The sequence below is a fragment of the Canis lupus genome, chromosome 11, assembly GCF_011100685.1.
Source record: "Canis lupus familiaris isolate Mischka breed German Shepherd chromosome 11, alternate assembly UU_Cfam_GSD_1.0, whole genome shotgun sequence".
Lineage (NCBI taxonomy): Eukaryota > Metazoa > Chordata > Mammalia > Carnivora > Canidae > Canis > Canis lupus.
In genome coordinates, this window is record NC_049232.1 from 70,830,608 (window position 1) to 70,853,438 (window position 22,831).

Consider the following 22,831-nt stretch of genomic DNA (forward strand, 5'->3'; position numbering starts at 1 on the left):
GACTTTTTGGTTCTTAGAGAGAAACAGAGGATTGAGTAGAGCTGTTTGTGAATTCTTCTGGGCCCTTTGCATCACTGCTGACTGAAGTTCTCTAATGACCCAAGAAGAGCTCCTGGTGAACAGGGCTAAGCTCCAGGAGGGATGGGGCCTACAGCTTGCTCTGTTTCTGGAAGCCCAACACTGCCCTGGCTGGGGGCAGTCTTTGCATGGTCATGTGATGAATAAGTGGTTGTGGGTGAGCTAGAAAAGGGTTCTGCTATGTGTTAGCCTTTGGGAATTCAAGGGGTGGCACCTATCCTCTCTGATCTTCAGTTTCCTTATCTGTAAAATGAAGATAAACATTGCTACCTTCATAGGCCTATCGAGGGGTTAAGGGGGCCAGTGTACCTGAAAGCACCATATAAGCATACCAGTGTAAGTTGGTAACTCATTCACTTTTCACTCACGCATTCATCTATACTCATTGAGCATTTATCGAATTTCTACTGAGTCAGGCATGATACCAGAAGCTGCTGGTGCAATGCTGAGCGAAAGTTTGCCCAGACCCTGGCCTTAGGGAGTTTACAGGACAATTGTTTGACTCAATATCAGGTAGGATATCCTAGAAGTGAGGGAAACAGGGTGCTTGTGATCACTGAGCAAGCTGTTACTGGGAATGTTCACAGACCCGACTACATTTGCAAGGTATGGCAGAAAGGAATCAAGAAGCAGACTAAGGATGGACCAAATGCTTGTATAATACTTTCATTCCTGAGTTTACCTCTCTTCCTTCTTCACTGGCACTGCTATCACCATAAAATAAAATAATAAAATGTGAAGGAGGAGGAGACATAGGAATTAATCTATTACAAAACATAAAAGTTTAATTAGAAACTTTGAGTGTGTGTGGATGGCTCAGTCGGTTAAGTGCCTGACTCTTGATTTTGACTCAGGTCATTGTCTCAGGGTTGTGAGATGGAGCCCCATCTCACATGCATGCATGGAATCTGCTTAAGATTCTCTCTCTCCCTCTCTCTCTCCACCACTCCCCCTATTCACAAGTACACACACTCTCTCTCTCAAAAGAAAATAATGATAATTAGAAACTTTGATAACTGCCATGGGAGAAAGATAAAAAGACTCACGAAAGTACATAAATGAATGGGGAGCTTATCAAATCCAGAAGCTTTGGAGGCATTCTGGTGCATAAGTAGCAGTTAATTCAGAAAAAAAGGAGTGGAAGAGGTGAAATGCATGCCAATTAGAGGGAACAGCATGTGCAAAGGCTCTTTGGCATGACAAAGTATGGCCTTTCCAGAAACTGCAAGATTGCCAGTGACTAGAAAATGGAAAGCAAAAAGGGTAAAGTTAAGGTGAATTTTTTTTAGAAATTGGAAGGGCCCATCCAAGCAGCCTTATGTAGGCCACAGTAAGCACCTCTGTCTTGATCCTAAGGAATTGGAAGGCAGTTAAGGATCTGAATGAGGGAAGTGATGAGAGAAAGTTTTGAGTTTTGAAAATTCTACTCTAGCTACAAGGAAGAAAGTTAACACAAGGAGGCAAGGCTCATTATTAGCCAATGAGGAGGCAACTGCAATAGTCCAGGCAAAACTTGAACTAGACTGGGTAAAAGTGAAGTTATGGAGAAGTTCTCAAGAATAAAAGTCTATAAGACTTGATAAAGGACTATAGTTTTAGGGGGAGTAGTGCAGGAAGGAAAAAAAATATCTCATTGGTTTCAGAATTCAAAAACTGACCTAGAAAACACCATTGAAAGAGAAAGTCTTTTTATAGCAAACAGGGTCTGCAAGACTTGTAAATGAGAAGACACTTTTTTTCCCCATTGGGTGAAGAGACCTAACCCTGGAATGAATGCGAGTATATCAGTATAGACAGTAGTAGTTTTTATTAAAAAAAATGGCTATTAAGTAAAGAAATGAAGATCCAGTAGCTGGTGAAGGTAATATGCAGTGATAGTGTCTTCATTATACATTGACTTCCATGTACGATTATTTAAAAAGTTGAAGGGAAGTAGCTAATAGAGAATACGGCGAAATGAGAAAAAAAGCTCAGGTACCCAAGTCAAACCATGGTTCTACTAGTTCCTATTTCTAGGGACTAGGGGCAAGTGGTCTCACTTCTCCATGCCTCAGTTTACACAATGGGAAAAAAAGATAATAATAATACCCACCATGCGGGGTTCATAAAAGGGTTCAGTAAGCTAAGTACATGAAGGGCTGGAGCTGAGCTCCCAGTGCAACTGAAGTGCTCAGCGAATAGCTGTTATTAAAAGTACGAGGGAAAGACATGATGCCATTCTCTTTTTTATCACATTTGCTAACCAAATTCAATGTCCCACGGAGCAGAGGTATGGAGAGGGCATCCTGTGCTCTGACATGCAAAAATGTTTGCATTTGTTAAGTCTGGGTGTCTCCTGTATCTTATTGAATCTAGGAGTCTTCTGGTCCCATGAAATAACTACATTTTCCAGTTTTGCAAGTAGGCAAGCCAAGCATTAAGTTCCTCTTTTGTAATTGACCATGAGCGTGTTGAGTAATATGTGGATTATTTCTCCCTCTTTTCTTTGATCTTCCCTCTTGCCAAGGACTGCCTGACAGTCTGGTTTCTGGCCAGTGCACCTCCTCAGAATGCACCGAGATGGAGAGGAAGTGGCCCACAATAGCAGAGATTTACGCCAGATTATAAGGACTTGACTTTCCTAATCCCTAAACAAGGAATTCCCTGAAGGAAATTCAGAATGAAAGAAGACATATGAACCATGGTTTTGGATAGTGGTTCTCAAGCTCAATGTGTATCAGAATCACCTTTGGAAGCCTGTGAAAATGAAGATTCTCAGCCTCACCCTACCAGAGAAAAATAATCAGTAGGACGAAGCCAGGAACCTGCATTGTTAACAAATACTTCCTGCATCCCCATCCCAACTGATTCAGAGTGACTTTGAGACCCTCTGAAATCCAAGTCTCCATCTTCCACTAGGTACTCCTGGCCTCACTTGTTTGCTTTGCTTTTTTTTTTCTCTTTACCTTGTAATATACAATATTATTTACTGTTCTGATTGTTTGCTTTTTGTCTCCCACACATGCTCCAGTATAAACTAAGTCTCCGGATGGTCAAAATAAGTGCCTGTTTTGCTCTCTAATGTATCTCAAATACCCAGAATAGTGCCTGACCTAGAGAAAACCCTTGTAAATACTTTGCTAAAATTATTTAAATTGAGTCCCCACACTCCCAGTCATCTCATATATGAACTTCTGCGGTGGAAAGCTTACTAACTGGTCATCTTATTTAAGTCTTCTAGAACATTTGGGTCAAGAGCATCTATAAAATGTGCAGATGCCATGTATCTTTTTTGCCAAGAAAAATAATCTGGTAATGTATAATTTGGCATAATTTTCTGAGGATGGAGATCAAAATACCATTCAAAATCAGAGATCTGAGTGGGAAAAATCAGAAAGGGAGACAAAACATGAGAGAATCCTAACTCTGGGAAATGAACAAGGGGCAGTGGAAGAGGAGGTGGGCAGGGGGATGGGGTGACTGGGTGACGGGCCCTGAGGGGGGCACTTGACGGGATGAGCACTAGGTGTTATACTAACGTCAGCAAATCGAACTCCAATAAAAAAATATACCAAAAAAATCAGAGATCTGCATACCTCAAATTACTAATCCTTGGTTATTTACACAGCCCTCATCCCTGATATTCACCTTGCAACTGTTGATGCAGTTAGTCATCTAAAAGTCACATTTATTTTTATTTTTTAAGATTTTATGTTTAAGTAATCTCTATAACCTATTTGCAACTTGAACTTACAACCCTGAGATCACGAGTTGTATACTCTATGGACTGAGTCAGCCAGGTGACCCTAAAAAGTCACATTTCATCATGTTTTTCCCTTGACTCAAATCCTGAAGGAGGACTCCCCATTGTTTACATGGTTTCCAACTGCCTTGAGGCAGCATTCTAAGTTGCCCACAGCTCAGCCTTCTGCACATCATCTTTCCAGTTTGATCTCTCCTAAATCTCTCAGACCTGTTGCAGAGTGACTGATTAAACATAAACGCTTTAGGGGCGCATGCGTGGCTCAGTTGGTTAAGCATCCACTCTCAATTTCGGCTCAGGTCATGATCTCAGGATCATGAGACTGAGCCCTGTGTTAGGGTCAGCGCTGGGAGTAGACCCCACTTGAGATTCCCTTTCTCCTTCTGCCCCCCAACCCCTGCTCACACACACACCCTCTCTTTCTCTCTTAAAAACAAAACACACACGTACATTTTAGACACTGTCATCCCCGGCTTGAATTCTGACCCCATAAGACACTAGGTATGTGATCTTAGATAACTTGCTTATCACTATAAGTCCTCAGTTTTGCCTTTTAATTTGTGAAATGGGCATAACAGTGCATATTCAAATGTGTTGGGGGGTAGAGGGAGACATCACTGATATAATGAGTGCATATTAATATACACAAAGCACTTAAAAATGCCAGGCATATAGTTGGCAATCAATAATTGTTGGGTTTTATCCTTCTATTCTAATATGTTTGGCATACAGGATTTGACATAACTTAACTTTCTTTCCCCTTCCTTTCTAATATTCCTTAGTCTAGACCAAATTTTGTCAAACATTTTTTTGGAAAGAACTAGAAGTTAATGTTTTTGGCTTTGTGCGCCATACTCTATTCTGTGGCTACTGCTCTACCCTGCTATTGTTGCCTGAAAGCAGCCATAGATGATATGTAAACTGCAAAGAAACAAACAATCCAATCATGAAATGGGCAAAAGACGTGAACAGAAATCTCACAGAGGAAGACATAGACATGGCCAACATGCACATGAGAAAATGCTCCGCATCACTTGCCATCAGGGAAATACAAATCAAAACCACAATGAGATCCCACCTCACACCAGTGAGAATGGGGAAAATTAACAAGGCAGGAAGCAACAAATGTTGGAGAGGATGTGGAGAGAGGGGAACCCTCCTGCACTGTTGGTGGGAATGCGAACTGGGATAGCCACTCTGGAAAACTGTGTGGAGGTTCCTCAAAGAGTTAAAAATAGACCTGCCCTATGACCCAGCAACTGCACTGCTGGGGATTTACCCCAAAGATACAGATGCAGTGAAACACCGGGACACCTGCACCCCGATGTTTATAGCAGCAATGGCCACAATAGCCAAACTGTGGAAGGAGCCTCGGTGTCCATCGAAAGATGAATGGATAAAGAAGATGTGGTTTATGTATACAATGGGATATTCCTCAGCCATTAGAAACGACAAATACCCACCATTTGCTTTGACATGGATGGAACTGAAGGGGATTATGCTGAGTGAAATAAGTCAATCGGAGAAGGACAAACATTATATGGTCTCATTCATTTTGGGAATATAAAAAATAGTGAAAGGGAATAAAGGGGTAAGGAGAAAAAATGAGTGGGAAATATCAGAAAGGGAGACAGAACATGAGAGACTCCTAACTCTGGGAAATGAACGAGGTGTGGTAAAAAGGGAGGTGGGCAGGGGGTGGGCGGTAACTGGGTGATGGGCACTGAAGGGGGCACTTGATGGGATGAGCACTGGGTGCTCTAGATGTTGGCAAATTGAACACCAATAAAAATAAATTAATAAAAAAAGATGATATGGAAACAAATGTATGACTATGTTTCATAAATATATTTATAAAAACAGGTGGCATGCTGGATTGCACCCATGGGCCACAGTTTTCCAACTTTGACCTGGACTAGCTTTGGAACTTTATAGAACCAAGTTCAAGCTTCTGCGAGCTTCAGTGTCCTCATCTATTAAACAGGGACAGTAATAGTACTGCCCTAATAAGTTGTTGGGTGATTAAATGAGATAAAGCACATTAAGCCCTCAGTACAGTTTTTGGCATATGATAGGCATCTCGTAGATGGTATTATCCTCATCCGCAGACTTGCCTCAAGCTGTTCCATGATCTGCCCATATCCACCTTTCCTGCCCCAAGAATCTTTTCCAGACTTTCTCTGAGTTTCTTTCTCCCAATTTTCTAACACTGCTGGAATGTCAATTGTATTATTTGAAAATAAGTCATGCATGAATGTAACATATGCAAGTAATTATAGTTACTTATGTGGCTCTTCTGCTTCATCTATTAGACTGTGAGCTCCTTGAAGGCACAATCTGTGTCGTATTCCCCCTCTGTATCCTTTTTCCTGGCACAGTATCTGGCACACGCTAAGCAACCAAGACAAGGAGATGGCGGCAATGGTGCTACAGTAATGGTGACAGCAGTTGTGATCATGGTGGTGGTGATGGTGGTGGTGGTGATCATTGGGGGGGGGGGGGCGATCTTGGCTGTTAATTTCTTTCAAAGAGCAGTCATTTGGAATTCTCTTCTCAGTGAGAGCCAAGAAGTGTAAATAGAGCAAACAAGTTTTTCTGGCAGAGAGAGAGGATCTGCTGGAAGGTCAGACAACCACAACAAGACCAAAATTATACATGGCTCTTCCTAGAGCAGCATGAAAAGAAAAAGAAAAAAACAAAACAAAACAAAACTCACATGATTGGAAGTCAGGAGACCTGAGCACTAGGAAAGAATCATCCCTCTATAGAGTAGTTTACAGTCCTCAAATTGCTAGCAAGGAGTGTCTTATTTTTCTGCATGAGAGCCCTGTGGGGAAAGTTATGACTACCCATTTTACAGATGAGGAGACTGACTCTCGGAGAGATGAAAGGTATTGCTGAGGCCAGAAGTCATGCCTAACTACTTCAAATTCAGAACTGGTTATGTGACTCAAGGGAAATCATTCTTCATCTTTAAGTCTTACTTTTATTTTCACTATTTGTAAAATAAAAAGTTTGATCTGTAAAATGTACGGGATATGACTTTAATACCCCTCTCTACTCAAAAGTTCTATGTCACTGCAATAAAGTACAAGATATGTACATCTTTCTCATCCCTATTAATTTAAGGAATAAAACTGTTAATGTCTCCGGATGAGAAATAAATTGCAGGTCACAGGATGACTCTTCTAACCTCAAAATATTGCCCTTTTTTCAGGGTAAAAGTTAGATCTGATGCTATCACAGCACCAGGAAGTAGGGGATGGTGGGGGGCAAGAGAAAGAGATAAAGTTAGCCCAGAATTTTCATAGTACAGATAAAGAAACCAAGATCAAAATGGTAGAAGCATTTGTGTCCAATGTCATATAAGAATCAAGGACAGAGACTAATTCAGATTCCAGGTGTCTCAGTTCTCTAGCTCTTCCAAAGAGAATTCCCAATCCCAACATGGATAGAGGCAGATACCACATGTTTCCTTTACAAATAAGTAAAAGTAAGGTCACCCAGTAGTCAATGGCAGAGATGGGTTTCAAATCCCGCTCTGTCTGGCTCTTCACAATGACACTGTTTTGTTTCCCCCACTTGGAGCTTCTTCTTCCTCACTCAAAGGCTAAATTAACAACCACACAAAGTCTTGTATATTATACAACTAGCTGTACTATGGCTTCGGGCTATGTGGGGTCATTTAACAGGTGGAGGAGGACATCTATGTATTAATCAAACTGGCCATGATAAAAATTTTTTTTTCCTTGTTCTAAATCACAGCATGACATGTAATGAAGGGCTCCTTTCCAACTGAGGCACAAGTCATCATCCTTTACCATGGTGATGGATACGATTTATGATGATGGATACGAGGAGATCCCAACCATCAAAGGAGCAGTGTCTAATGTTCCCCAGGGCTATCCAGAGCATATCCTAATTCTGTTCCTAAATCAGAAGCCACAACTGCCCCACAGATCTCGCGCAAGTCACACTTCCTCTCTGACACTTCCTGACCATGCCATACAATGGCACTCAGAAGTTGACTGAACACCTCAAATAACTCAAGGGAGTCAGGAGTTCTTACATAGAAGAATGGTTCCATTCTGTTTCAGGAGATCTATAGAAGAAAATCCTTGTACTCATGGGTAACTCCACCTACAGTATCCCTTACCAACAGAATATGAACTCCAGCAATGTTTATAAAGTGAGAAAATGTTCCTATAATCCCTCCAATCATGATCTGCCCTTGTGGGTTAACCAGTGACCTCTCCCATGCAAAAACACAGATCTTACTCTAAAATGTCATGTTCCTCGCATTTTGGGCTTCTGTAAAGTTAGCCAGTACTACTTAGAAGAGGAAGTACCAAGGGAATCATTAAAAAAACTAGAAGGGTCAAGTTTAGATGCACATAATTTTTATCATATTCACAGAAAAATGTTTGTCTATCACATGCTATGTGCCAGGCACTAGGCATCTGTTATCTCATTTGATCTCCATAAAGATCACATTTTACAGATGAGGGAACTGAGGTTTGAAATGATTCAACATCACACAGTGAACAGGAGGTTGAGGCAGGATTCTAAAGAGAGCACAGAGCCTCTGCTACCTGATTCCACTTAGACAAAGTCTCTTGCAGAAAACTCAAAGAAACTTTTTTAGCCTCTCTTCCTTTTCAGGTAGGAAAAGAAAAACCCAGAAAGGGAAAAAAGGACTTGCCCCAGCCTTACTGTATCTCAGTGTCAGAGCCCAGACCAAGGTTCTTTCGTGTTTTATCCATGTTTCCTCTACCTCTGGCTGCAGAGCAAAGCAAAGACATGGATAAGCCATGGGAGAAGGAGTGATGAGGTTTGGAGAGGACTCAGAAAACAAATAGTGATTACAAGGAGAATGGCTGCCCTCTCATCACACCAGCCTCACTCAGTGACCATATTCCCTCCAGATCATTTCCATACCTACAGTCGGCCTGTCCCACCTACTCCTACATTATCCTGGCTCCACTGGAAAAACCTAATGTATCACAGCCCTTAGGCTGTAACACAAGTTTAAAAGGGCCTACCATTGGGGTTTGGGGCCAGGGAGAAGAAGCCGGAATGTCAATGAAGCCAGATTATCACCGAGCTCTAACGTTTTCGAGCAGGGATGACTAAGAGAAGGCGAGCCCAAGAGAAGATGGCACCCCTGCCTGGCTACCTGCCTAAACTATTCTCTGGCTTCCCACCACCTGGTGCCAAACTACTCATCACTGCCGCCTCTGCACCTCTGCCTGGACTGGCCCTGCTGCTTGGTCCTCAGCACTGCCCATGGAGCAGCCCTTAGTCTTGGCCCTTGCCACATGGGTTCTCACACAGTTTCTCAAGGAAATGGGCCACACCTGCTCATTCTTCAGGCCTTTGCAGGAGTTGGGTCTTCAAACTTGCTTGTGCTCAGGCTCCTCCCACTCCCCCAGACCTAGCCCTCCACATTCACTTTATGCCCGACCCCCTAAAACTCAGTTTAAATGTCACTTCCTCAGGAAAGCCTTCCCTAACTCCACAAGATCTCCTATCACATATTTTCAACCCACTGGCCTGGACTCCTCTTGGTACCTTGCAGTCTGTTTCTACTGGTGATTGTTCCATTAATTCATTAATACAAACCCGTAAACTCCATGGAGATAAAGACCAAGTCTACTCGTTGCACTCTTCACTTCTCAGGGCATGACACAGTCCTGGCATATACTCAAATCTACTGAATGAATGAATGACTAGAGCTCCGAGTGTTCCACATCTCCTACAAGGAGAATAGTGACATCTAGTGACTGAGTTCACACTTGGGCTTCTCTGATAACACCCACCAACTGGCCTGGAAAACATCTTGCTGGATTTCCAAAGAAACGGATATTTTGATCATGCCGAGGGAAGCTGGCATAGAATCCAGACATGGGGAATCTGACTCCTACGCAAGGAGGGAAAGAACCACCACTCCTCTTGCTACCACATGTGCCAAGAACACATCACAAAAGTCCTGTGACTTAGCTAGGACTGTGCCACATTACAGATGAGGAGAGTGTGGTCCAGGGAGGCAGCACTGGGCCAAGTTTATGGAGCAGTAAGTGAGGATTTTCCCAGCCTCACCCACCAAGTCCTGGAGACTCCGGCCCTGTGCAGCTAATCATGCTGCTTCGCTCATCCTCACTGATACAACACTGGTCAGATCATCGTTGGTATTTACTGGAAGCTTCAACAGCCTCCTCACAGGGCTCCCTATTTCCACATTCGCATTTTCACACCCAACTCTCACCTTAAAGCTGGAGGGGTAGAGATACAGATAGATAGATATGTTTGATTTTTTGTTGTAGTGAATGTGGGGACCTCTGATGCACAGAATTAGGTTATCTATGATGCTCATGACTTAAGCTAATTATTGCACCATGTATGGTTAGGCCTAATATATCCAACTACTTAGTGTTCACTCATTACCTAGTTTAATACTTTAGAAGAAAACTCCCACAAATCCACCACCCAAAATGCCAGCTAGGTACGTGATACCTCCATGTAATGAGGACTCCCTCATGCCATTGCCCCGCCCTCCCCGACTCAAGACTACCATCATCCTGAACTCTACATTGAAGATTTCCTTGGTTCCCTTTTTAAATAATTTATAGCACCTGTATTCATTCCAAAAATGTAGTGTATCTGGCATGTATCTGTTTTAACTTAAAATAGGGGAAAGGGTATCATGTTATATAAAATATACCTTTAGGAGTTAATTCTTCATTTAATATTATGTTCATTCATCTCATATTAAGTGACACTATAGTTCATTTGTTTTGTCTGTTGTAGAGTTTTCCACTGTATGTATCTTCCATTTTATGCTTATTTAATTGCTCTCCTACTGATGGTCATCTGGATTGTTTCCAGAGGGCTCTTTCAGCTGCATGAATCTAATCCTATTGGATCCTTCCTGCATATCCTAAGCATCTCACTCTCCTTTAGACAGGGTCCAAATTCCTGTGAGCTAGTTTACAACAACTTATATGATCAGGCTCCTTCTGATCTCTCTGGCCTCATCTCTGCTTTCCTTCTATCTCTTGATCTTAGCCATGGGATGTCTTCCAGTCTTTGTACAGATCATGTACTTTTCTGCTTCTGGTCATCTACCTGACACTGTCCCCACCTCCTTACTCTCATCCTCTCTCTGTCCTCTATGAAGCCCTACCTGACCACATATCACTCTCTAGAATTTAGTCTGATAGAATACTACAGGAGGAGTGCATAATCCATAGTACCCTATTGGTATTGGTCAGGGATCTACCAGACTATCTTCTTTGGGGCCCAGTGCTATCTGGGAATTGCTGCAGAGGGAAGAGTGGGGACAAAGTAGAGATGCTTTGTCTACCTTCCTCTCCCCAACTGAAGGAGTGGTATTGCTATTCTTGGTTTTATGGATCTCGTTTTCTAAATGAAAGACTGCATTTAGAAAAGGTGTTCCATGAATAAAGTTTTGCAAACCAGTGAATGAATCATTTATATGGTCTCTTCAAGCCCAGGCATGCTATAATGGAAAATGAGAAATGCAGAAAAAAGAAAAATAGGAGATACAGTTTCACAATTAAGCACATAGGCTCTGAAGCACACCAACTTTGGCAAATCACTAAACATCTTTGAGGGTTCCTCACTTCTAAAGTGGGAATGACATTAGGATGAACCATATGGAATTACCATTTTTTAAAAAAAATATATTTATTTGAAAGAGAGAGCACACAAGCATGTGCATGGAAGGGGCAGAGAGAAACTTTAGCACACTCCATGCTGAGCTCAGAGACCAAAGTGGGGCTCAATCTCATGACCCTGAGATCATGACCTGAACAGAAACCAAGAGTTGAATGCTTAACTGACTGCACCACCCAGGTGCTCCCTGGAATTACTATTTCTATAAATTAAAAAAAAAAAAAGATCAAATGCTGGCAATTTCATAGGAGTCAAACCAATACTTATACATAAACCTGATCTGTGGGGGGGGGGCAGATTAAATGAGATAATCCAAGTATAATACTGAGACAAAGACTGTTAGGTTTCAACAATTCCATATATCTTCTTCCCCAAGGTCACTAGATAGAGTATATCTCCCTGTTTTTGTTCGCAGATAGGTGTGCCCAATGGCTGAGCTCTTGCCAATGGAATGGAGCTGATATTTGTCATTTTCGGGCTTGGCCTGTTTAAACCTCTCATGTATGATCTTCCATGTTCTTTCTTCTTCCACAGCAAGTATTGAAGCATCAGGTTGATGAAGGCACAAGATAGAACAAGGTGTGTCACTGAACCACTTCTCAGAGTGAAGCCACTCATCATCGAAAACATTTATTTGGGACTCCACATAAACATAAAATAACTTCTATTATATTAAGCCATTGAGATTTGAGGAATTATTGGTTATAGCAGCTATATATGTACTTAAAACATGGTAAATGAATCAATAAATGCCAATCACCATGATGATAATGATGACAAGACAATCCCAATAGACAATTGGCCCACAAGGGCAGGTGGCAGGAAGATTGGTACTTAGATGTGACTTAGTGGCTGTGTCAGGGGAACTCACCTCCTTGGTACCATTATCTTGGATAAGGGTGTAAAGTGGTACCACACGGTTGATTTCCAGCAGCACTGGTGTGGGGCTCAGCTGCTCCTTGCCTGGTCGGCGGCAAAGGTGGCAGGTAGATGGACAACGGCCTTTCTCCTCACAGCGGATCTCCACACCTGAGATGAGCTGGTCATCCGACAGCATTTGGGCTGTCAGCAGACCTGAGAGGTAGGTGATGAAGGGCATGGACTTGAGTTCCTTCTTGCTGCCCAGCTCTGTGGTCTCTGGAGAGGGGAGAGAAATTCAATATTGTTCAAAAGGTCAGACTCTTGAACCCGTAGAATCCAATGTGCTAAGGAGGTGGTATTCCATGGAAAGGAAAAAAGATGATAGAGTGGTTTGCTCCTGATGCCTTAGAAAGAGCACTAGTCTGATGACTCAGATGTCAGGTGGTGTCTTGTTTTATTATTTATATCAAATAACTCCTTATTTACTTTCTCTGGACCTCACTTTTTCCATATTTAAAGTTGATTGGTAAGACAAGAGGATTCTCCAAGGGCCCTGTAAGGTGTAAATATTCAAAGATATTTTCCCAATAAGGAATTTCTGTCTAGTGTCAATTTATACAAATTATAACTTTCTTTTGAAAACTTGCTCCAGTCCTATATTTTCCATGAAGTTTCATGTTATGGGGGAAACGCAAGCTGAAGTCAAGTCAATTTCCATTTAAATCTCAATTCTGCTTGATAATAGCAATGGGCCTTGGGAAGATCTCCTAATACCCAAAAGCCTGTGAGGATTAATTCTGTAAAATGGAGTTATAATACTGACTAAAACAGTTATGAGTGGTAAATGAGACAGAAGGAGGTGGACCTGTCTGGAAAAGAAATGATTTCCTCTTTCTTTCTGTGCTCATCTGTTCCCTTGTTCAAAAGTCCTTCCCTGCCTTCTTCTTGTGCACACTGAGATCTAATTACCCACGCTCTGTTCAGTGCTGTCTCTCTTGATCCATACAACTAGCATTTCCCACCTCTGTGTCTTTGCTCACCTGCCCTATTCTTCCCCTCTGCCTCTTCAAATGTTTGCCACCTATCAGTGCTCCATTCCAACATCACCCTCTTCAGAAGTCTTTTCTCCTTGCTCTAGCTCTTCTTCTCTGAGTATTTCTGTTGATAAACCCTAATCTTGTTAAGATCATTTTTTCATCCCATTTTCTGCCAACCTCTACAACTGTATTTTCAACTCCTGGAGTTGGTACCATGTCACCCACTCCTGTCTCCTTCTCCCCGCCATCTGCTTCAGTGTCTAGCACAGTGCTAGGGATGTACTTGAGACTTCATCAAAGAGGGAGGCTGTAGAACTCTGAATGGCTAGACTGACATTCATGATCTAGTTTTGAGCCTCTGAAATCCTTCCGAGGAATTCTATGGATCCCAAGAAGCACCTCAACGGATGGTTGCAGAGGGCAGGAGGGAAACTGGGTAGATGAAACCCAAGACCCACATCTCAGCTTCAAATAGAGCAGTTCCACTTGTATCTCTTTTTATAGACTGGCCTTCTATATAAGACTTCATAAAAAGAGAATGGCTATGGCTATATCAAAAAGCAAAGTGATTTGTACAACCTGAAGAGTTCCATTTACATCACAGACCATATGAATGGTGTTCTCAGACTTGTGTAATGCATAATCTGAGTGGCAAACAGGGTGGCCTGCAATAAGGGACAGAATTTGGTCGAGACATCAGCTTCTTCCAATCCTGGTAAACTTAAGGTGTGCTCCTGCCTCAGTGGAGACAAGAGCCCTGGGCACCAAGGACTAAGAAAAAGTAGGGTTATCTCCTGCTCTAGCTCTCAGCTTGCAGTGACATGCAGCTGATCTGGAAATGGGCTTGCCAATTAGAAATACAAATAAATGCAGCCTTCATTCATTACTCTCTGGGCCCTCGGGCCTGGGATCTGGGCTCCACCTTTTCTGTCTGGCTGTCAACAAATGCTTATGAGCATCAGATCAAAGGCTCTGAGGGAGGAAGACAAGGCAAATTCCAGCTAACCAATCCTTCAGAGGGATTAAAGAAGGGTAGTTACAAGATAAACAAAACAAAGCTGTGAAGAAGGCATCTCAGCATCTGGGCAGACAGAGACACTCTTATACACAGACAAGTTGAAAGAAGATGATGATGATGACTTTTGGAAGTGCAGGCCAGAGGACTAGTTTTGGAGAAGGGTGACTTCAAACTTGGGAGAGAATAACCATTGAGGAGAGAGGGTTAGAGGACAGCCAGAGCTACAAGACATTAGGGGGGTTATCTCACACTCTGACCTCAGAGGTCAGTAAACTAAGTGGTCCATGGGGCAAAGCTAGCCCTCTCTCTCTCTCTCTCTCTGTAAATAAAGTTTTATTGGAACACAGGCACCTTCATTTATTGATGTGTTATGTGTGGCTGGGCACACACAAGTGCACAATCGAGTAGTTTCAACAAAGATGCTATGACCCATAGAGACTAAAATACTTACTATCTGCTCCTTTACAGAATAAGTTTGGGTACCTTGGTTCCAGTCCTAGGTAATCGCTTGGGAAATTGAGTCTCAGAAGGAGACTCTGTCTTTGGTCAGTGTGGCAGTATAATGAATTAAACTGAAAACACTGGAATCAATTAGGCCATCATACATGTAAACTGTGAATCTCCAATGAGGAAAACATAGAGGGGGGCATTCTTTCTCCATAAAACATCTTTCAAAAGCTATTGAAAAAGCACACCTTTGAAAAATGTTAATCTGGTACAACCCTCCCATTTTACACAAGGGGGAACTGTGTCCCAAAGGAAGACTTTCCAAGGTCATATGGTGAGTTAGTGTTCCTTTCATCACATGATCCCAGTCTTTTCTATTAACCAATTTGTCATTTAAATGACTATTTTAATCTCATATTTTAAAACATAGATGGCCTACACCTCACAGCATTTTACCATATGCACATAATTTAATTGGAAACGAAATGTGGTGCTGGAAGTAAAAATGCCCTTGATCAAATGAACACACATAGATACTGGGCTAAAGATGTAACTAACCATTTAACAACAAAACAAGTTATAGATCTCTGCTGGTCTGTTTTTTTTTTCCAATAAATCTTTTTTTTTTTTTTTTTTCAAAATCTATCAATCCAACCGGTGAGTTAGAAGCCCAGAGTCTAGGCTGACAACTGCATTGCAGTAGCAATATAGAATTCATAGCTGAACTTAAGGGCTGGTTTTAAAAAAGAGGGCACTTGAGCATCCCATGGTCCCATCCCATTGCTCAACAAATGAAGAACCAGAGACTTTAACAGAGAAAGAGATTTACATCTGTATTGTGTGCACATTTATTAACAATTATCTTTTTTTTTTTTTTTGGTAAAGATTTTATCGTGCTTAAATTACGATCTGGATGAGAGTTACAACAGGGAAGACCATTAACCATTCCATTAATTATTCCTCTGTAGACATTATGATTATTGTGAAAGCTAATTATTTCTGATCCAACCTTACTCTGTGGTTAAAGTCATCTTTAGTTCAAATGCCAGTTCTTCAGAAAAGCCTTCCTTGACTTCCATCCCCATGCCACCAATCTATACAGGGCTTCACATCAAAGATTCTCATAGCATCCTGTTCCATCCATCCTCTCTTCCCAGACTGTAAACTCCATGAGGACAAGAAGACAGTATCAATTTTCCCTATGCCCATATCAACTTTACATATAACCTGGAACATGTTAGGATTACAGTAATAGTTTTGATACAAATTTGTTGGGTATATATATATATTGACCCAAAGTGCTGTGCTAGCTTATCAGAGCATTGATAAGTCTAAGAGTCAAGATTTATGAATTTCAAGACCGACAATTAACTGGTGGCTTATAATCAAGTGCCAACTCTTCCCAAAGTGAAAAATTAGCTTCCTCAATTGGAAGGTTTACAGATGAATAGCTGATCAATTTGCCAGTTGTTCTGACCTCCTCTGGGTTTTCACATAGGCCCTTCCATTGAGAGGATGGGAGAGCTCAGTTAAAACAGGCTGTCTTTAACAGGCAAGGATAAAGAGCATTTTTGAAGAGACGTATCCTCTGTTCACATTTCCCATCCCTCTGAACAATGCTTCCAAAATAGGATCATGTCTGGTTTTAAGCCCAATTCAGTTCCAATGACACTACAACCCATTCATTTGAGAACCTGCCAACTGAACTCTCTTTTTTCTCTTCCCAAATTCCTGCTGGGTATTATTTTGTTGCCACCAAAAAAAAAAAAAAAAAAAAAAAAAAAAAAGGCAGCCTCAGTTGAAGTGACAACTCCTTGTTGGGAGGGCAGCCAGGGCTTTTCGGCAGGAGGTGATGGCACTGCTTGCCCTCATCCAGAAAACAAAACAAAGGCAGCAGACTAAGGGCTCCTGGGAGAGCCAAAGCTGTGCGAATGTTTGTTCAATATTCGGCAACAGCGCAGGGCGCTGCCTCCCAAGTCAGACAGGCTTGCTTTGGCAATAGGCTTGCACTTGAAGCATTTAAAGGCTCCACGGGGACCAGAGGGGCTCAAATTAGAAACGTTAAGGGTGGGGGAAAGAGGGTGAGACTTTTATATCATAAAGAATGGCCTTTATTACAGCAATGGCCTCCCAGGAATTGCTGAAATGGGATCATTTCTTAGGCGGAGTTACTGTCTCCTGTTGGAGGAAAGCAATTGCTCTGAGGTCTGCCTCAAGGACCCACACAAATTTATCCTTAACAGAGGGAAAGTAGCCAGCCAAAAGGCCGTCAGCAAGGCCTGTGCTTCTGCACTGTGCAATCCAAACTTCCCAGCCTCCCAGTCAAGGTCCTGCATCCTTGGGGTGCCCTTCATAAGTCATGGTACCAACCTGACTGAGTTCTTGTGAGGATCAAACACGGTGCCTAACAAAGGTTAAGCACTCAATCCTTTCTAGTTGTTGTTGCTGCTAATGCTGTGGTTGTTATAATTCTCAGTGCTGCTGTTGTAACAAGATGTTACAACTGAAATTTCCATTGAGGCACCAAGATAGAATAGAGATGAAATCCCCAAACCAAGCCCCAATATGCAGAATGTACAAAGGAGATGAATCCTAACTCGTTTCATAACTTCAGAAACCTCAGCCAGTACAAGGAAATAAAACAAGGTCAGAAAGTAGGCAGGAGGGATTTAGGAGAGATTTGTTTGAGACAGGCTGTTACCTAATGTTTAGAATTTCCAGCGCCCCAGGTGAGACATGTAGAGCATGCTACCTTCTAATCCTGTTCTGTAAGAAGAAGCCTAAAGAGTGCCTCTTGGAGACACCTAACTCTGGGAAATGAACAAGGGGTAGTGGAAAGGGAGGTGGGCGGGGAGTTGGGGTGACCTGGTGATGGGCACTGAGGAAGGCACTTGGTGGGATGAGCACTGGGTGTTAGGCTAAATGTTGGCAAATTGAACTCCAAAAAAAAATTAAAAAAAAAAGAGTGCCTCTTGGAGAACTTGCTGTGTGTTCCCCACCTGCTGAGGAGATAGTGGACTAGGATCCTATTCCACCTGCAAAAGCTCTAGTGGCCTGTGGCAGCAGAACAGGGGAGGCTGTATGGTGTGAAAAACACTCCAGTGTTTCCCTTGGACCAGGTGTGAGTCACACAGGAAAAAGAGGCAGCTAGAACACTTCCAGTCCTACCCAAAAGGAATTCTAACAAAGATTGAGGGGGTGTCCCCCACTGAAAATCCCTATGTGGTAGGCCCCCAGAGAAACATAGGTGGAAGGGGATCGATTCGCTGGCAACCAGCCAAGGGGAAACTGCAACATCCTAAGCCTTGGGAAGAGCCTTTGAAAAGCCTCCCCACTTTTGGCTAGCTTTAAAAACTGGCAAGGAGTGGAAAACAAGACAGATATAAGGGGACCACAGCAAGCATGACCTTCCTAATCCTTACCACTTCTCCCTCCCTCTGCTTTATAACGGAGGGAGAGGAAAAAAGAAATGCGAGGTAGAAAAACAGAATGAAGGGCAATCTTGTCCCACCCTCTTCATGCCCCACCACTGGGGAGGGCGAGGAGACTTGACTTGTCAGATTTAGAGATATGATTAAAATTCTTGGACTGGACATCTTAATTCCTGGCTGGAAATGATGTTAGCAAGTGACAATGTCTATCATGGTCTAGTCCATAAAAGTGAAAATAGATTAGATGTGCCCTACTAACCTCATCACCTAGGAGCAGAGGAAGATCACCCCACTGAATACATTAAGAAGGATCATGGGAATCAACTCACATGTATACTCTCACATGTACATAGATTCACCAACCAACTCACATGTATATTCTTGAACACATAAATTCACAGTGATTACTTTCAATTTTTATCATCAACTGAAACATTTACATCACCATCATAGTGCTTATCACGTTTTTAATTTTACTTAATGTGCTAGTTCAATGAATGTCTGCCCCCCCCCAACTAAACTGTGAGCTCCATTAAAGGGAGGACCATGGCCTGTTTTAGTGATCATCTGCACCCCAGCACAGAGTTCACTATCTAACGTAGTGTTCGATGGTTTGCAGGTACGTATCTGAATAAAGGAACAGATGAACATGAGCCTCTTTCCCTTTAATCCATTCCATTCCCATAACACTCATGAGACTTCAAACTCAACCTCTCAGTTTATCACCATAGCCCCAAAGGCAGATGGTCTTAACCTTACTTTATTGACGTACAAATGATAGCTTGTAGCACCAAGTCTCACTCTTGCACAGTGAGTTGTCTCCTTTGCAGGGACTCGGGCCTTCTCTGTTCCTGTCACTCCCAGACAACACTTGCAGGCTCCCTCACCCCTCTTCCATGGGCTAAGGCATCTCAGGGGCAATAGGCATTTTAAAGGTCAAGTCAGGAATCCCATGTAATGTTTCATTCACCACCAAACCATCCTCTAACTTCTTTTTGGAAACTTCTAATGATATAAAACTCATTACGTCTTTAGGCCTCCAGTTCCATTATGGGACAGCTCTGTTAAATCTAGGCGGCTTCCCATCCCGAAACAGCATTTGTCATCCTAAGCATCAGATGCAGCCCTGTAGTTACAGACTTGTTGCTATTTAGACACCCTCACTGTGGTACTCAAGCCTGCCCACTACCTGCCAGGTCATGCTAAGATTAACCAACTAACTAGGGGAGCTCCTGACCCCAGGAATTGTGGAGGCATTCTCAGGTGGCTTCTGATGAGGTTTACGTGTCTCAGTAAAAGATAAGCATGCATGGGTGTGCGCCTGCACCTGTGAGGACATATCTACAAAACAGAAGGAAAGGCCTCAGTGAAGACTCTAAAAAGAAGACAGGTCTACAAAACTGCCAAATCCTGGGATGACTGATCTCCTGATCTAACCTAATTCACAGCTTCTTCCCAAAATACACAAGTAATAAGCCCAATTGCAGAGGGGCAGCCACCGCGCAGTGACTTGCCTGGGTTTGAATCGACCTCTTCCATTTCCAGGTGGGTGACCTCGGACAGGTCACTTAACCTCTCAGAGGCTCCATTTTCTCATGTGTAAAAATGTTGATAACGTTGGTACCTACATCTTGGAGTATTTGGTGGATCAATGAGAAACAGAACCCAATGAGGAATTTACAAATTCTAGGGTGTCCAGAGCATCATCAGAGTCGTTTGTTCCAGCCCTGGTCTTTACCTCAGCATTACTCAGTTCTTGTGCGAGTCTGGATCTGCAAAAATCTTCCCTTGTTATCTGTTAGCGATTTAACCACTGTGTCAGGAATTTCTGTTTAAACCACCCACTTCCTACCTAGGGGAACACAGTAGACAAAGGTAGATGATTCAGTAGACGAAGGTAGAATTGAAAACTTAAGTCCAAAGTTACTGAGTTAAGAACACCTGATTCAGGATCCTTCTGGGCAAGTCACTACCTCTCCAACCTTGGTTTCCTCATTTGTAAAATAGGGAGACTAATTCCTCATTAATTGTTCTGAGTGTCAGACAGGAGATGCAGCTCGAGCTGATTTACACCTATCATCTCATAAGGTTCTCATTATCACACTACAAAGTAGGAATCATTGCCCCCTTTTACAGATGAGGAGACTGAGGCTCAGCATGATGTACTATAACCTTATAAGTGATAGTATAACCTTACCTATTCTGAGTGAAAGCAGTTAAATCTCCGAGTAAGCAGTTAAATATAAGGAAAGCCATACTCTCTGCATGGCAGGGAGTGGGACCCCTGGACACTGCCCAGTATCCCACAGCAGTGGCTAATATCATTTGTTGGTTTGTTTGCAAATTAGGATTCTTCACATTTATTTTTTTAAGTGCTAAAATACCTGCACGGCTCTGCTGTGCTATTTGTCCTAAAGAAAGTAATGGGCACAGTGAAGAATCCCAGTATAGTTGAGAGGACCCAAAAGTGGGCCTTCCCACAGACAAAGGTGTACCCAGGCTCCCTCGCCCCCTTCCAGACTTTTATCCCTCTTATTGTTAAGGTTAACAGTCAGCATAGAAGCTCATCATGTATTCCTGACTCTAGTGAGCTAAGGTGGGCTGTGGCCAGACAGGAGAAGCTGAAAAAAAAAAAAAAAAAAAAAAAAGCCATGTGTGATCTCCTGCTGCCCTCTAGTGCCTGCTTAAGATGATTGCTCTTGGGAAAAATTTTGCTTTATGCCAAAGAATGATTACTGTGCGCAAACCAACTTGCTAGGTTCTGAGGACAGCAGGTATGACAGTAAAGGCTTGGCTATGATAAAAGGAAGCCTAGTGTAATGACTATGAGGGTTACCAACAAGACTTTGCTTAGAAGGCCTATTCAGTGCCAGTTTTGGAGCTAGGCATGGGGGGGGGGCCAGGGGGGTGATATTATGAGCAATGATTTGTTCCAATCCTAGTGATACCCAAGTGTAGAGATGTGATTGAGTGTATCAGCGAGGAAGGAAACACCAGAAGAGGAGGAGAGGGGAGAGACTGGAGATAAGGCAGAGAGAAAAGATAATCAGTGGGATGGGATCCTCTAGGAATCAGGTAGAAATGAACTCCCAGGTAACACTGGGAAGGATGTGGTCTGAATGTAAGACCAATCTAAGGCAGAATTTGATCATGAGACCAGGGCGTCTGAGTACATCTCTACAAGTTGTGTACTGCATGATGGTGACAAGGCAAGGGGGCAAGTGGGCAGCCTCAGCCCCACTGGTCATGCTCATGCCCACAGGATTGACTCCAAATGGAAGAGTCCTATTTCCTAATTTACACAAAAGCTAACTTATGGGCTAGTGGAGGCCCTGCATATAACCATGCACAAGCTGAGGCTCTGATAAGCTCTATTATGCGTAAAGTAAGGCTAGTATCCCCGACAACACAAAGTTCTTAGAATTTGAGATAATGTAATGCCCATGCCAGCCAAGAAATTTCAGTTCTTTCTGTAATTATAACAACCAAGGGTTTTTTATTTTTATTTTTTTAAATAGAGAAAGAAAGGTAGCAGGGAGAGGGGCAGAAGGAGAGACAGAGAATCCCAAGCAGAGTCCAAGCCCAGAGTGAAGCCTGACATGAGGCTCCATCTCACAACCCTGAGATCATGACCTGAGCTGAAATCAAGAATGGGACACTTAACCGATTGAGCTACCAGGTGCCTCAATCTAGTTTTATTTTTAAGATGTGATGGGATAAGTCCTTGAAAAAAGGGAAAAGCTGGAAAGGGAATTTGTATTTCCTGAGCTCCTAGTCTTCTTCGTCAAGTACAAGACATTATGAATCACACTGTCTCCTCATAAAAAAACAGTGCTTTGAACTAGGAGTATTACAATTTTTATAACTATATCTTACATGTGAGGAAACAGAGGTTTTGGAAGGTGAAAGACTGAAGCCAAAGTCCGTTAGGTATTCAGGATAAATACAAAGCCCGTTTTCTGTCCTATGGATCACAGAAGCATCGTTAATAGGAGGCCTGCCTTCCTCTACTGGGATCCCATTCTCCCTCTTTCTTCAAAAGTCTGCTTAGAATTGATCTCCTCAAGGAAGTATTCCAAGGTTAGTTCTTCCTTAATTCCTTTCTTCTTCTTCCAGTAGCTTCTTAGCCTAGGGGTCAAGGATGAAATGCTCAGAGGGAATCATTCCAGAACAGGGCTTAGGGAATTGGAGGTCTCTGGGATGCTAATAAACTGCTTCAAATGGAGACTCCCAGATCATCCTGCTTGGGCATGATCCTGACACAGTACAGCAAGCCAACAAGGCACACCAGGCCACCCTGGGGCCAGTGGGAGGTTGCCAGATTTGATCATCAAGGAGGGTGGGACCCTAGGTGGAGTCAGTTGGAGGCTTTGGTGTGAAGAGCTATCAGAAAACAAACTTCTACTCTCTGGCCAGTTCCTAGGAGGCTCCAGTCTTGTTGTCACCCTTCTAACTCTTTATTTCCACTGAAATCTTAATACTCAGGTTAAAAGATCATCTTTAAACATGCCAACAGGCAATA

At 42.6% G+C, this 22,831-nt stretch overlaps 1 protein-coding gene across 6 annotated transcripts in view; it reads right to left on the reverse strand.

The window, feature by feature from the left end:
• Window positions 1-22,831, reverse strand: part of ASTN2 (astrotactin 2) — an 852,112-nt gene that overhangs the window by 172,057 nt on the left and 657,224 nt on the right. For all 6 annotated transcript variants that reach the window (XM_038553226.1, XM_038553225.1, XM_038553224.1 and 3 more), the window contains one exon: window positions 12,387-12,652. In XM_038553226.1, the coding sequence (XP_038409154.1) occupies window positions 12,387-12,652 (266 nt within the window). The remainder of the gene's footprint in view (window positions 1-12,386; window positions 12,653-22,831) is intronic.